This window comes from Vipera berus (assembly GCF_964194415.1).
Source record: "Vipera berus genome assembly, chromosome: W".
Taxonomy (NCBI): Eukaryota; Metazoa; Chordata; class Lepidosauria; order Squamata; family Viperidae; genus Vipera; species Vipera berus.
The window spans coordinates 74,121,276-74,135,610 of record NC_138210.1 but is presented as its reverse complement, the minus strand read 5'-3'; the positions used below and the strand labels follow the sequence as shown (position 1 = coordinate 74,135,610).

General features: G+C 51.8%; 2 protein-coding genes across 8 annotated transcripts in view; one reads left to right on the top strand and one right to left on the bottom strand.

Annotated features, from left to right (window-relative positions):
* Positions 1-2,229: 2,229 nt before the first annotated feature.
* Positions 2,230-8,268, bottom strand: LOC308676522 (trafficking protein particle complex subunit 1). Of its 2 annotated transcripts, XM_081342363.1 has the most exons (5): positions 8,191-8,268; positions 7,918-8,016; positions 5,369-5,439; positions 5,117-5,255; positions 2,230-2,931 (listed from the first exon to the last, which is right to left on the bottom strand). In XM_081342363.1, the coding sequence occupies exons 2-5, from the start codon at positions 8,014-8,016 to the stop codon at positions 2,803-2,805; spliced, it is 438 nt and encodes a 145-aa protein (XP_081198489.1). In that variant the 5' UTR covers positions 8,191-8,268; the 3' UTR covers positions 2,230-2,802. The 2 variants fall into 2 exon arrangements, with proteins under 2 accessions (XP_081198489.1, XP_081198490.1); XM_081342364.1 differs by lacking the exon at positions 8,191-8,268 and having other exon boundaries at positions 7,918-8,173.
* Positions 8,269-8,419: 151 nt separating this feature from the next.
* The window catches only part of LOC308676036 (centrobin-like), a 30,918-nt gene continuing 25,002 nt past the window's right edge, over positions 8,420-14,335 (top strand). For 3 of the 6 annotated variants that reach the window (XR_014028253.1, XM_081341744.1, XM_081341746.1), the window contains exons 1-5: positions 8,657-9,841; positions 10,004-10,476; positions 10,572-10,662; positions 13,227-13,308; positions 13,890-14,055. Coding sequence is in view for 5 of the 6 variants with exons in the window: in XM_081341744.1 (XP_081197870.1) it covers positions 10,135-10,476; positions 10,572-10,662; positions 13,227-13,308; positions 13,890-14,055 (681 nt within the window). In the remaining variant the exon portion in view is untranslated. Of the gene's footprint in view, positions 8,552-8,656; positions 9,842-10,003; positions 10,477-10,571; positions 10,663-13,226; positions 13,309-13,889; positions 14,056-14,335 lie in introns of those variants that run through there. The other 3 variants (XM_081341742.1, XM_081341743.1, XM_081341745.1) reach the window with 3 other exon arrangements.

The window sequence follows — 14,335 nt, the reverse complement described above, 5'->3', positions numbered from 1 at the left end:
CGCCCCGTTTTTTTTAGCGAGGAACGGTCCAGCCGGCCGTCTCTTGGCCGCTCGCCCTGCCGACCCGTGAGTTCTTGTGCTAGGTTTGCCGTAGGGCGAAGCTGGCGGACGAGGCAACGGGAGTGGGCCTTGTGCGCGACAACCATGAAGGCGCTTACCGCAAGGAGGGTTTGGGTGAACGGGCGTTAAGGAGAATAAGCCTGGTTTTCAAGGCTGGGGAAAATACCCAAAGGGGTCATTGTGGGTTTCAGAAAAGGCAGGCGCACAGCCACACACACCTCTGTGCATTATTCTTCACCTGTGGGAAGACGGTTCCCGGCGCTGAGTTCCTGGCTGTGCAGCCGACGAGTAGGCCGGCTCGGTGGCTCAACCGCGAGACACGGGCCAAGGTGGTCCTCGACTTGGCTACACATTTGAGGCCAAAAATTCCTGTTCTTCAGCGGGATAGTTGTTCAAGGTTGGGTTCGGCCCCATTTTGCAACTGCAGCAGCTGAGGGAGTCCACACGGCTGTTTCAGTGAATTGGGCCCTGCTTGTCGAAAGGTCGCACAACGGGGGGAAGGGGGGAGACACAACGCTGCAACCGTCGTAAATACAAAGCGTCTGAATTTTGATCCCGTGATGGTGGGCAGACTTGCAACGAGGGGCAAGCGAGAGGAACGGCCGGCATGTCGCTTTCTTCAGCGCCGTTGTTAATTTCGAGCGGTCATTAAATGAACTGTCAAGTCGAGGACCCCCGCCTGTATGCAAGATGCTGGGCACATACAGTTGCGGCCAAAACGGCGGAAACGCTTTTTGGGAAAAGCGTGCAGTAGAAATGCCACCTTTGGTTTAAGTTTCTACCCATTTTTCTTCTCATTTCTTGATAACCGTAGCCTCGTTCATTTAATAATACTATTTTACATCGCTTTCTGGGCGGGCAGTCAACTCTTTTGCACCGTTGCTTTAATTTTATTACGTTTTACAAGCTCACTAAATGAAACACCACCAAAAAAACCCCCCCAACCCACTTGATAAGCGATCACACAACACCCTGACAAATGTCCTCCTCTCAGCTTCAATACCTGACATCAATCGCTGGATCCTGCTGTGATCTGATTGGCTGATTGCCAAAACAAGATGACACCCCCCCCCATTGGCTCTCTAAAGCTCGTGCTCATCGGCTACGATCTACCTGACATCAACCTCAGCACGTTGTGCTTCCTTTTTCTGGTTATTTGGCTATAACCTTTCGTAGAACGCAGAGACAAACTTTGTTGCGTTACATTCTTGATTCAAATTACCGTATCTTTCCATCGATACCGTATTTTCTGGCGTATAAGACGACTTTTTAACCCATGAAAATCTTCTCAAAAGTCAGGGTTCGTCTTATACGCCCGGTGCTGAAACTTTAGGGACAGGGCTGGCTGGAAAACCTGGAGCGGATCTCCCATTTGGTCTGCGCAGGGAAAGCGGGACCAATTGGAGAAGAAGCTGCAGTCTGTGATTTTTTTACAGGCTGGGGTCTGGGCGTCTTTCCTTCTAAAGTTGAAGAGCAGCTGCAGTCTATCCCAACTTGAAAGGCAGGTGGGGAATGCAGTAGTCAGAGCAGCTGCTTAGCTCTAAGGACACATTTGACTCAGGAACTGGGCAGGCTGGCTGGAAAACCAGGGGGGGGGGGATCTCCCATTTGGGAAAGCTTTAGAGTGAATTAGGAAAAGTTTAATCCACTTGCACTGTTTTATGTTTACATGTTTGATGACAAACAGCCTTATGTTTATAAGTGACAGTTTTCCTACTAAGTACCTGCATGTCATAAGCATTTGAATTAAAATTACCAGATTAAAATCAAATCTGATGTTTTTTTAATTTTTATTTGGTGTGCGTTGGAAGAGGGGTAGTCTTATACGGCGAGTATAGCCCAAGCCCTATAATTTAACAGGAAATGTAGGGGGTCGTCTTATATGCCCAGTCGTCTTATACGCCGGAAAATACGGTATATAATTTTATGCTAGTAAAAAAGTAAAGGTAAATGTTCCCCCGCACATGCATGCTAGTCGTTTCCAACTCTAGGGGCTGGTGCTCATCTCCGTTTGCTCAATTTTATGCTACTAGTCCCCCAAAATGTGGTGTTATTAGCCGTCAAACCTCAAAAATACCCTTTTCCCAAGAGGTTTCCACAGTTTTGGCCACTACTGGGCTGCGAATCCCCAGGGCCAAAGACCGACGGAATGAAAAGATCCGCTGCAAAGAGAGTCTCCCGGCTATATTTATTTTTCCGAGGAAAGCTGCAAGACGATGGCCTTGCCTTTCTTAGCCCGGAGGTGGGGATGGTAAACATTTCTCTTTCCTTCTTCCGTTCCCGCACCACGAAATAAACAAGCCGAAGAAAGGAAAATTACCGCGCGGCCGCTCGTTCAGCGACGGTTTCAAGTTGACGACCGCTTCTCCCAAGGTCCGGCCGCTGCAAACCCCCCCCCAAAAAGGACAGTCCCGAACGGGGCCGAGATGGAGCCTAATGTGGTCCGGAGGAGCTGAGATCCGATTAAAAATTTAAAAAATAAATAAATCAGGATATTCCGCTATAAATAAAGAGCGACGGGCCAACATCCAGATCCGGTTCTTCAGAAGGGAAACAGCCGGTGACGGAGACGGTTCCTGGCGAAAAAAGTACGCCGGCTGCTCCGGATGCACAGCATCATGGGAAATAACGCGGCTTGCTGCTCCTGCACCGTTCGGGAGTCCTTTGGGGGGGGAAAGAGTGTGAAAAAAAAAGAAAAAGAAAAAGAGAGAGAGAGAGAGAGAGAGAGAGAGAGAGAGAGAGCTAGCCGGCCCGAGCGGAGAAAAAAGGGAGCGCCCGGATGAAGCTGTCCAGCTTGTTGCGAAAAAGCTCGCTCTGGATGGTCTCGTTCAAGCTGCAGAGCGGGTTTTTGACCACGTACTCCACGTAAATCTAAAGAGGAACAGAGGTGGGTGGTTAAGCGGAGGGGGGGGTGGTCCTCCTCCCCAAGCCCACTCAGCGCCCTCTCCCCCAGAGAGAGAGAGAGAGAGAGAGAGAGAGGAAACACGGAGCAGGGTCACGGCCTCCCAAGCGTCCACTCTGCCTTCTTTTCATTCGGCGGGCAGGCGCTTCAGGGTTACAAGCTGAATTGAACAGAACCTCTGAACCTGCAGACGGTTCCTCGCCCGAGTAGGTGGACCCTCATGCGTTTGCTCTGTGGAAGGCAAATCCCGCCTCCTTGCAGCACTGACGTTGTCACCTACTACGGTAATGAAAGGTCTGCAAGGAAACTGCCCAGCTCGGAGAGCGCCAAGGACCCCACAGTCAGTCCTTCCTTCCTTCCTTCCTTCCTTCCTTCTCCTCCCTTCTTGCACTGATGAGGTTCCCTAGTTGGGTCATGAAATGTCTGCAAGGAAACCGCCCAGCTCAGAGAGCACCAAGGACCCCACAGTCCTTCCTTCCTTCCTTCCTTCCTTCCTTCCTTCCTTCCTTCCTTCCTTCCTTCCTTCCTTCCTTCCTTCCTTCCTTCCTTCCTTCTAGCACTGATGATGTTCCCTAGTTGGGTCATGAAACGTCTGCAAGAAAACAAGCCAGCTCAGCGAGCGTCAAGGAGCCCACAGTTCCTCTCCTCCTCCGTTACTCAGTGTGGTAACGAGACGTCCGCAAGAGAACGACCACACTCAGGGAGCAGCCAGGACCCCAGTTGGACCCCGAGCTACAAATATCCTCCTCCTTCTGCTTATGAAGATCACCGACATTTTAAAGGAGAGTGCAAAAAAGATTTCCTAAACGTGCTGAGGCTTCCTTTTCCCTTTTTCAATTTTTTTTTTAAAAAAGAGGCATTTTCCAATTTCCACAGGAAAACCTGGAAGCGCCCCCCCCACCAAAAAAATTCCCTTATTCCTGAAAGCCTTGAATAACTTGCGTCTCGCTGCAGTTGTGACACCGTGATTGTTTCTCTTTGAGCGACGCTCGGCCGTAGAGACGGGGAGGAGATTTTTTATGCCGGCCGGAGCTGCCGAAAGGGCGTTCGCTGCAACGCGGCCTCGCCGGGGAGGGCGACGGCCGAGGGCAGTGCGGAATAAAAGGACTGCAGCTCCATCGTCCCCGGCCGCAGAAGTGCCTGCCCGTGACACGGTTACCCCGGCCCAGGGAAGAAATGCAGGCAGTCCTCGTCTTACAACCAACTCGTTTGGCGACCAAAGTTACAGCGAGGCTGGAAAACAGTGACTTGCAACCGGTCCTCACACTTAACCGCCGTTGCAGCGTCCTCTCTCTCTCTCTCTCTCTGTGTGTGTGTGTGTGTGTGTTTGTGTGTGTGTGCTGTGCTTCTCATCTGTGACCTTCCCAGCCGGCAACTGACAAGCCAAGTCAGTGGAGCCGGATCCACTTCAAGTGGGTTTGGCCGATTAGACGGGTTTGTTATTATCGAAAGGGCGAGTTTATACGATTGTGTCAAAGTAAAAAGTTGAGGTTTAATGTTCTACTGCACCAAGGAACAGTCAACGCCTTCTTTCTTTCTTTCTTTCTTTCTTTCTTTCTTTCTTTCTTTCTTTCTTTCTTTCTTTCTTTCTTTCTTTCTTTCTTTTTCTTTCTTCTTTCTTTCTTTCTTTCTTTTTTTCTCTCTTTCTTTCCCTTCCCCTTCCTTTCTTTCTCTTTCTCTCTTTTTCTTTCTCTTTCTTTTCCCCCCTTTTTCCTACACTTTCCCCTTTCCTCCCCTATCATTCCGACTATTTTCTTTTGCATTTGTGTCTTTTATATTATAAACAGATAAAAAAAAAGGTCTAGACCAGGGGTGTCAAATGTGCGACATCACGTGACGTGTCACATCAACTTTTTTTGCCGTTGCCGGCAATGGGGCGGGCATGACCCCTCCCCCACTCTACACACACACACACACACACACACACACACAAATTAACAAAAAAAAATGGAGCTGGATTCACTTAATGACTAGGTGATTCACTTAGGAACCGCAGTGATCCGCTCAACCACCGTGGCACAAAAGGGAAAAATTGGGCACGACTCATTTAGCGACCGGCTTGCTTAGCAACGGGAGATCCCGGCCCCAGGGGCTAGTCGTAAGAGGAGGACCGCCTGTAGCGGAAGGAGGGGGGAACGGCGCGCAAATCCTCACGTAGCTGTAGATCTGGTGCAGGACGTCCTGGATGTTGCCCACTCCCAGGTCGGTGTTCATGACCACCTTGAGCCCGCTGGGCGTCTCGTAGTAGTGCAGCTTGTACTTGCTGGTCTGGAAGGAGAGGAAGCCGTCCTTCCTGCGGGGCGGACGTTAAGGGAAACGCAGCTCCGGCGGCTCCTAGGAAGGGAACTCCCCTGGGGTCCTCCCCTCCCCCCCACCCCCGAAACCCCCCAGTAGGGGAAAGGATACATGTCCACGGGGCTCATTTTGCTCACGAAGGAGCGGATGGAGAAGAGCATCCCGTACATCAGCTTGAATTCCTGCCAGGCGGAGGAGAGAGAGAAGGGAGGAGAGGCTGTTAGGGGACAACGGAGGCACAGAGTTGGAAAGGGGTCCGCGGAGGTCCTCTAGTCCAGCCCCCTGCGCGAGCAGGAGACCCTACACCAAGGGTAGGCAACCTTGGCTCTTTTACGACTCGTGGACTTCAACTCCCAGAATTCCTAAGCCAGCATGACTCAGCTTGGAAACCTCTCCCTTTCCCCTCAGCAAGGCTGGCTCAGGAATTCTGGGAGTTGAAGTCCACGAGTCGTAAAAGAGCCAAGGTTGCCTACCCCTGCCCTATACAGAATCACAGACTTGGAAGGGGACCTCGGAGGTCCTCTAGTCCAGCCCCCTCCCCGAGCAGGAGACCCTATATAGAATGACAGAGTTGGAAGGGGACCTCGGAGGTCCTCTAGTCCGGCCCCCTGCTCGGGTTGAAGTCCGCAAGTCATCAAAGGGCCGGGTCTGAAGGCCCCTGCATTACATAAACGCAAGAGGGCCGCCTCTAAGCTCCCCCGAAGGTCTTAAGAGCCGGGGTGTCTAACTTTGGCAACTTTTTAAGACTTGTGGACTTCAGCTCCCAGCATTCCTCCAGCCAACTCTCAATGCTGGGAGTTGAAGTCCACGTGTCTTAAAAGTTGCCAAGACCGGACACCCATCTTACAGAGCCTTATGTGGTTGCTCCCACGCGAAAGCTGCCGGTCTGGGGAGATTCCTGTACTACAGACAGAGAACCATAAAGTAACTCGCTTGAACTTTAGATGCGTGGGCCTGGCTGTTCGCCCCTGACGCTTCCTCACAATTCAGAGATGTTCAAGGGTGAAACCAACGATCCAGGAGCGATGGGTTCTTTCCCCTCTGCTGCAGCTCAGAAGCACAAGCGCTAAGCCGTTGTTCCTCTTGCAGCCAGAACGGGAGCCCAGCGCAGCCGCGGCCGAAGCGCATGTAAGCCTGACCTTCAATCAGCTTAACGGGTTTTTTTAATCCATTAGCGCTAAGCCCTGCTCCCTTGGAAGCCCACCAAATTTGTGAAAGATTCACATTGGGCGAGATTAGCAGGAGACCAGGCCACCCAATCAGAAAGGCCCATTTGAAGGCCAGGTCAGACTGAAAGAAAGCACGTCGGCACCAACGGACGGAAACGGACCAAGGAGAGGAGCAACTTGGGACTAAGGAGAAACTTCCTGACGGTTGGAACAGTTAACCAGTGGAACTCTGTGCCTCCAGAAGCGGTGAATGCTCCAACACTGGGAGGCTTTAAGAAGAGACTGGACAGCCATTTTGTCTGGAATGGTCTAGGGCACAGGTCTGCAACCTGTGGCTCCGGAGCCGCATGCGGCTCTTTCAGCCGTCTCCTGCGGCTCCCAGTCCTCTGCCATGTGCAATCCAAAAAAAAAAAAAAAGTGGGACTAAAAAAGTTCAACCAATCAATTCAAATATGCAGGGTAGGTGCATATCTCGCCTTGGCTCCACTCTTCAGTCAAACCCTGTTCTGCGCATGCGCGCATGTAGGTGCATGCGCACACATTTCTTGTGGCTCCCAGTTTTTCCTTTTGTGAGGGAACCGGTTCCAAGTGGCTCTTTCACTGTTTCAGGTTGCTGACCCCTGGTCTAGGGTTTCCTGCCTGAGCAGGGGGTTGGACTAGATGACCTCCAAGGTCCCTTCCAAATCTTCTTTTTCTTCTACTACTACTATTATTATTATTAGTGTGAAATGGTGTAGGGTTTCCTGCCTGAGCAGGGGGTTGGACTAGATGACCTCCACGGTCCCTTCCAAATTTTTTATTATTATTATTATTAGCAGTACTACTACTAGTAGTAGTAGTATGAAATTGTGTAGGGTTTCCTGCCTGAGCAGGGGGTTGGACTAGACCTCCAAGGTCCCTTCCAAATCTTCTTCTTCTACTACTACTACTACTACTACTACTATTACTATTATTATTAGTGTGAAATGGTGTAGGGTTTCCTGCCTGAGCAGGGGGTTGGACTAGATGACCTCCAAGGTCCCTTCCAACTTTATTATTATTCTTCTCCCCTTTTGCGACCTTCCGACGAGCCAAGTCCACGGGAGAAGCCGGATTCGCTGAACGACGGCGTGACTCCCTTAACCACCCCAGCGATTCGCTTAATGACGACGGCGGCCGGAAAGGTCAGCTAGGTTGGGCTCAATTGCGGTCGTAAGTCGAGGACTGCCTGCACCGGGCTCCCGTGGTGACTCTCTGGGCTTTCATAACGATCATAATTGATATCGCAATGATAATCGATTCGTTAATTATAATAACAATCTCCTCCTGTAAAGAAACCAGGTCAAAAAAAAAAAAGGGGGGGGGCCGCAGGAGAGACCCCCCCCGCCCCACCGAGCCTGGCCGAGGCCTCTGAGCGCGTGCAGAGGGCATGTTCCCCCCCCTCCCTCCGTGTGTTTGTGTTTGTGTGTGTGTGTGGGGGGGGAAATTGGGGTGGGGGAGTCGGAGGCTCACCTCCTCCTTGGAAATCCCGGCCTGCTTCTTGCGGTTCCACTCGCTGTAGTGCAGGCAGACGCCGTTGCGGTCGAAGAGGTAGAGATTGTGCACCGTCATCTTGGGACGGGGGGGAGACGGGGGGGGGCGCGGGGGACCCCAAGTCAGAGCCAGGCCGCGGGAGAAGCCCCCTCAGCCACCACCAGTAATGAGGATAACGCCACCCATCATCCACCCCCCGCCCCGGCTCAGATTTTTTTCCGGGGGCGGGAAGGACCCCTCCCCAATATTTACCTCAGCCGCCGCTTCCGTCTCTATGACAACCGCCAGGCCCGACCTCCCTCAACTTCCGTCGCGGAGGTTGCGTGCCCGCGCGGCGCCACGAATCCCGCTCGCTGATTCGTCCAGCCCGCTCGGCCCGCCCTCCCCCCTCTTCCCGAGCGTGCGCCGTCGCCGCACTTCCTGCAGGCCTTGCCCCCCCCCCCTCCCACCCGCCTCGTACGACTGGAAGCCTTGCCCGGAAGGAAAATGGCGGCGTCGGCTTCACCCCGTTCCCGCTCCGAGGCTTGGCCCGGCGCTGCACTGGGGCGACGAAGCCAAGCGGGGGACCCGGCGCGGACCGGGACGGCGGCCTAGTGCCTGGCGGGGCAGCAAAGTGGGTCTCAAAGCGAGGACCCGAGGCGGGGAGGCTAAAGGGACGGGCAGGGGGCGCTGGAGGGGGGAGGGGGACACGGTTTACCTCAGGGGTGGGGGAGGGGCCCCGCGGGAGGAACCCCCCCCAACAAATGTGCAGGACTCCAGCTCTTATTGGCCAACCTGAGAGCTTGGCCGAGCTCGTGTGGGATGATGGGAGATGGAGTCCAAGGCGGTGGACCAGCTGAGGAGGGCCAAGGGGTGCAAGGGGGGGGGTTTCCCGAGGGGAGCCATTTTGGAGCCCACGGTATGATCTCTGTGTGTGGGGGGGCGGCTTTCGCTGCTCCCCGTTTCTCTTCAGTCCTCTTGGGGTTTCCTGGTGGTCTCCCATCCTCTGCCTCTGAAGGTTGGCTAGCTGGTTTTGGTTCATGCACTACCAACCTTGGACAGCGACGTGGGGAGGCCTATAAATTTAGATGATTTATGATGATGATGATGATGATGATGATGATGATGGAGGAGGAGAAAGAGGAAGAAGAAGAAGAAGGAACAGGGGAGAAGGAGAGGAAGAAAGAAAGAAAGAAAGAAAGAAAGAAAGAAAGAAAGAAAGAAAGAAGAAAGAAAGAAAGAAAGAAAGAAAGAAAGAAAGAAAGAAAGAAAGCAGAAGCCTTGGGTGCCATCCCAAAACAACTGGAGCACCACTTGGACACCATCATCGGCATTGACAAATTCGCCATCAGTCAATTGCAAAAGGCGGCCTTAGTAGGAACGGCTTCCATCTTGCGACAAGATCTGTAACGCCATCAAACATCCACATCTGCCTATCCCGGGTCCTTGGGAAGGACTCGATAGGTAGACAAAAATAATTTTAATTGCCCTGTACATCGCCCTGAGTCCCTCGGGAGAAGGGCGGTTATATAAATCTAATAAATAAATAAGTAAAAATGCCAAATCCAGTGTGAACATCTGGCTGACCGTGCAATGATCAAAACCCAGAAAAGTTTGCAGCAGAGTGGACGTGACAGTACCTGGAGACAGCGGGGGGAAAAAAGAGAAAGAACTGGGAGAAGTTCACAAAATACCAAAGACCTGCAAATAGAACGACCGGGGCAAAAGCAAGCCACGGTAGCACCAACAGCCTTAGGTGCCTTGGGCTGCCACCCCCCCAAAACATCTGGAGCACCTTTTAAAAGACCTTTAAAACCCTGACAAAAATCCCCGTTGGTCAATTACAAAAGGCGGCTTTGCTTGGCGTGGCGAGGATGCCTTTTAAAACCATCCAACTTTCACCTCTGGCTATTCCAGGTCTTTGGTAAGGATTTAGTTAGCGGATAGAACTGCCAAATCCATCTGGCTGACCGTGCGACAAATCATTTTAAAAACATCCAGGGGAAGGCAGGACTTGTCGCCTTGCCTTCTTCCTTTGTGCTCTGAATTTCAAGTTCTTGGTTTTTTTATTTTTATTCCTTTCCAGGACCGGTTTGGGAGGAGCCCTCTTGCTTCCTTCGCCCAGTCTGCTGCTGCCGGCATTTGGGGCTCCATTATGACAGAGGTCCCAGTTTTCCGAGCTCAGAATGCTTGACCTTCGCTTCGGACCCTGGAATCATGGCGGAGCAGAGCTTCCCCCGGGCTCTGAGCGCTTCCCTCCGCAGCGACGATCTCTTAAGCGACATGGAGCTGCTGCCAGCCTCCGACCCCCCCACTCCTGGGCAGCAGGTGCCTTATTCTCAGCCGGCCACCCCGTACACCTCCAAAGTGACCACCCAACTCTACGCCTCCCTTCACCAGAGCCGGCAGGCCGAGGCACAGGCCTTGTCTCGGCTGGAGGACCGGCACGGCTCGGCCCTGGCTAGGAAAGCCATGGAGGCCGATGTCGATCTGGACACTCTAGCGGAAGAGCTTAGCCACCGGTTGTCCGCCAGCGTGGAAGCCAGCGCTTTTAGGCAGGTGAGAGAGTAAACCCACTGGGATGACGACCCTCCTTCCCCCCTGCCCCAGGTTTGCAGGAAAGCTCGGTTGGCTAAACCCCTCTTCTTTTGCAGGGTGCCGTGCCCGAATCCCGCCACATTTCCGAGATGGAGAATGTGCGGTGCCACCTCCAGAGCATGCTGCGAGGATCCAGAGATGTGCCTGGTGAGAGTGGGGAAGGGGGAAACGGCCTGGAGGGGATGGGAAATGAAGGAATGAATGAATAAAAAGCCTTGGCCGTGTTACGGGGGCCCGAGAACAGATACAGTATTTAATTTTTTTTAGAAAGCAGCCTATATTGCTTTTATAAATAACGTAAAGTGGCAAACGTACAGAATATTCCTTCCTCCTGGTTTCCTCACAACAACAACCCTGTGAGGTCGGTTGGACTGAGAGAGAGGACAATTGGCCCAAAGACACCCAGTCAGCGTTTGTGCCTAAGGTGGGACTCAAACTCACCACCTCCTGGTGATTGGCTCCAAGTCACCCAGCCGACTTTCTTGCCTAAAGCGGGACTAGAACTCACGGTCTCCTGGTGATTGGCCTAAAGTCACACAACAGGCTTTCTTGCCTAAGGCGGGGTTAGAATTCACTGTCTCCTGGTGATTGGCCCAAAGTCACACAACGCTTTCATGCCTAAAGCAGGACTAGAACTCACCGTCTCCTGGTGCTTGGGCAAAGTCACCCAGCCAGCTTTTGTGGCTAAGGCAGGACTAGAACTCACCGTCTCCTGGTGATTGGCCCAAAGTCACCCAGCTGGCATTCACGCCTAAGGCCGGACTTGAACTCACCATCTCCTGGTGACTGGCAAAAGTCAGCTAGCTGACTTTCATACCTAAGACAGAACTCACCGTCTCCTGGTGATTAGCCTAAAGTCACCCAGCCGGCATTCATGGCTAAGGCAGCACAGCTGGTTTTGTGCCAAAGGGGCAACTAGAACTCACCATCTCCTAGTGATTGGTCCAGAATCACCCAGTGGCTTTCATGCCTTAGGCAGACTAGAACTCCCTGTCTCCTGGTGATTGGCCTATAGTCACCCAGCTGCTTTCGTGCCTAAGGTGTAACTGGAGCTCGTCGTCTCCTGGTGATTGACCCAAAGTCACCCAGCTGGCTTTCACGCCTAAGGTCGGACTAGAACTCCCGATTTCTAGCCTGGTGCCCTAACCGTTAGACTAAACCAGCAGTCTTAATTTTCTAAGAGAGTTTATTTCACAAAACAGAGTCCCCCAGTTTAGTGCCTTTGTATCTTACGAGTCGGACTTGGATCCCCATTGATGCTAAAATTGGGGAACAGTAGAACAGTTTGGGCTACAGCGATAAGCGTGAAGGTTGCAATCCGTTGCAATAGGATCCCTGAAGTCTTGGATCTTGCACTTCTCTCCTGCTCTGGTGAGAGTTGTAGGGGAAGTTGTCTGGTGGGAAAGAGCAGGGCCACATGTGAAGGTCCAATTAGACTGATTTATCGCTAAAAGCCTACGCACAGGACTCTTCTATCTGAACTGCTTTATTGCTGAAAGTCTCTGCACAGGAATCTTCTACCTAAAGTGCTATATTGCTAAAAGCCTACGCACAGGAAACTTCTAACTAAACTGCTTTATTGCTGAAAGCCTATGTGCAGGAATCTTCTAAACTGCTTTATCGCTAAAAGCCTGTGCACAGGAATCTTCTACCTAAACAGCTTTATTGCTGAAAGCCTGTGTGCAGGAATCTTCTACCTAAAGTGCTTTATCGCTGAAAGCCTGTGCAGAGGAATCTTCTACCTAAACAGCTTTATTGCTGAAAGCCTGTGCACAGGAATCTTCTAACTAAACTGCTTTATCGCTAAAAGCTTGTGCACAGGAATCTTCTAACTAAACTGCTTTATCGCTAAAAGCCTATGCACAGGAATCTTCTAACTAAACTGCTTTATTGCCAAAAGCCTATGCGCAGGAATCTTCTACCTAAACTGCTTTATCGCTAAAAGCCTGTGCACAGGAATCTTCTACCTAAACTGCTTTATCGCTAAAAGCCTACGCATAGGAATCTTCTAACTAAACTGCTTTATTGCTGAACGCCTGTGCACAGGAACCTTCTACCTAAACTGCTTTATCGCTGAAAGCCTGTGCAGAGGAATCTTCTACCTAAACAGCTTTATTGCTGAAAGCCTGTGCAGAGGAATCTTCTAACTAAACTGCTTTATCGCTAAAAGCTTGTGCACAGGAATCTTCTAACTAAACTGCTTTATCGCTAAAAGCCTATGCACAGGAATCTTCTAACTAAACTGCTTTATTGCCAAAAGCCTATGCGCAGGAATCTTCTACCTAAACTGCTTTATCGCTAAAAGCCTGTGCACAGGAATCTTCTAACTAAACTGCTTTATTGCTGAACGCCTGTGCACAGGAACCTTCTACCTAAACTGCTTTATCGCTGAAAGCCTGTGCAGAGGAATCTTCTACCTAAACAGCTTTATCGCTGAAAGCCTACGCACAGGAATCTTCTACCTAAACTGCTTTATCGCTGAAAACCTGCGCGCAGGAATCTTCTCCGCTAACAGCACCTGCTAGGCGTTAGATAAGAATCCACAGAACTCAAGGGAGGCCGGACGTGGTTCCCTTGTGGGCTACCTAGGGATTCTAGGCTGCTTTCCCTTTTGACTCCGCCCCCAGCTTCTGCCATTCCTTCCCCTACAGAAGTAGTCCCCGAAAACTGTGCCGGCTTTCAGCTGACCTTTTTCTGCTCTTTTCTCGCAGAGGGCCCGACGGTCACGCTGGAGTCCCTGGAACGCAAAGATGACGACTCCTTTGAAAGCGACAGCACGGGTGCTCTGCTCAAGTAAGACTCCCTTAGCTGAGTCGGGGGGGGATCTCTTACTGCAGAGCACAAGGAAGGGAGCTACAAGGCAGATAGGCAGGAAGTGTTCCCCCAAAAGGGCCATTTTTTAAAAAAAGCCCAGAGCAAACATGGTAATGCAGGTAGTCCTCGACTTATGACTGCAGTTGGGCCCAAAACGTACGTTGCTAAGTGAGAAATACGTTTCCTGAGCTGTGCCCCCTTTTCTTGCCACCATTGTTGAGCGAATGGCTGAAGTTGTTAAAGGAGTAACACTGTCGGTGAGCGAATCTGGTTTTCCCATCGACTTCGCTTGTCAGAACATCCCAAAAGGGGGGGGGGCAGCACGGGACGCCGCAACCGTCATAAGTATGAGTCACTCGCTGAATCTTGATCACCTGAGTGTGGGGATGCCGCAACGGTCGTCAGTGTGAAACACAATCGCAGGTCACTTTTCCGGTGACCGTTGCAACTTCACTTGGCGTTGTGTCAAATTTATATCGCCTCCGCTGCGGCCATGAAGGAAATTGGCAGCTTGGCGTCGAACGTCCCCGTTGCCTTTCACTTTTTTTCGCTTCGTTTAGTGCCCGTCCTCAGCACGAGGTCTCCCCTCCGGGATCCCTGGCCAGCTTTGAGGAGCTGTTCCCGCGCTATACCAGCCTGCGCCTGGGTCACTTCCACAATCAGGTCTCGCAACTGGATCCCCGCTTGCTAAAAGACGCTTTGGAGAAAGAACAGGCCCGGCGGAAAGTGAGTTGCAAAGCATCGTGGGTAAGCGAGGGCATGAGGTGCCCTGAACCAGACGCTTTCCTAACCGGCCTTGAGAATGCTAGTTTGGGGCGCCTTGTTTGTCCTAAACCCAACCCCCGGAGGGAGGGTGTCCAACTGGGCCACTTGAAGAGCTGTGGACTTCAATTCCCAGAATCCCCCAGCCAGGATACTGTTTTTTAAGTTATGTAGACTTCAACTGCCAGAATCCCCCAGCCAGGATACCGTTTTTTAAGATGTGTAGACTTCACCTCCCAGAATC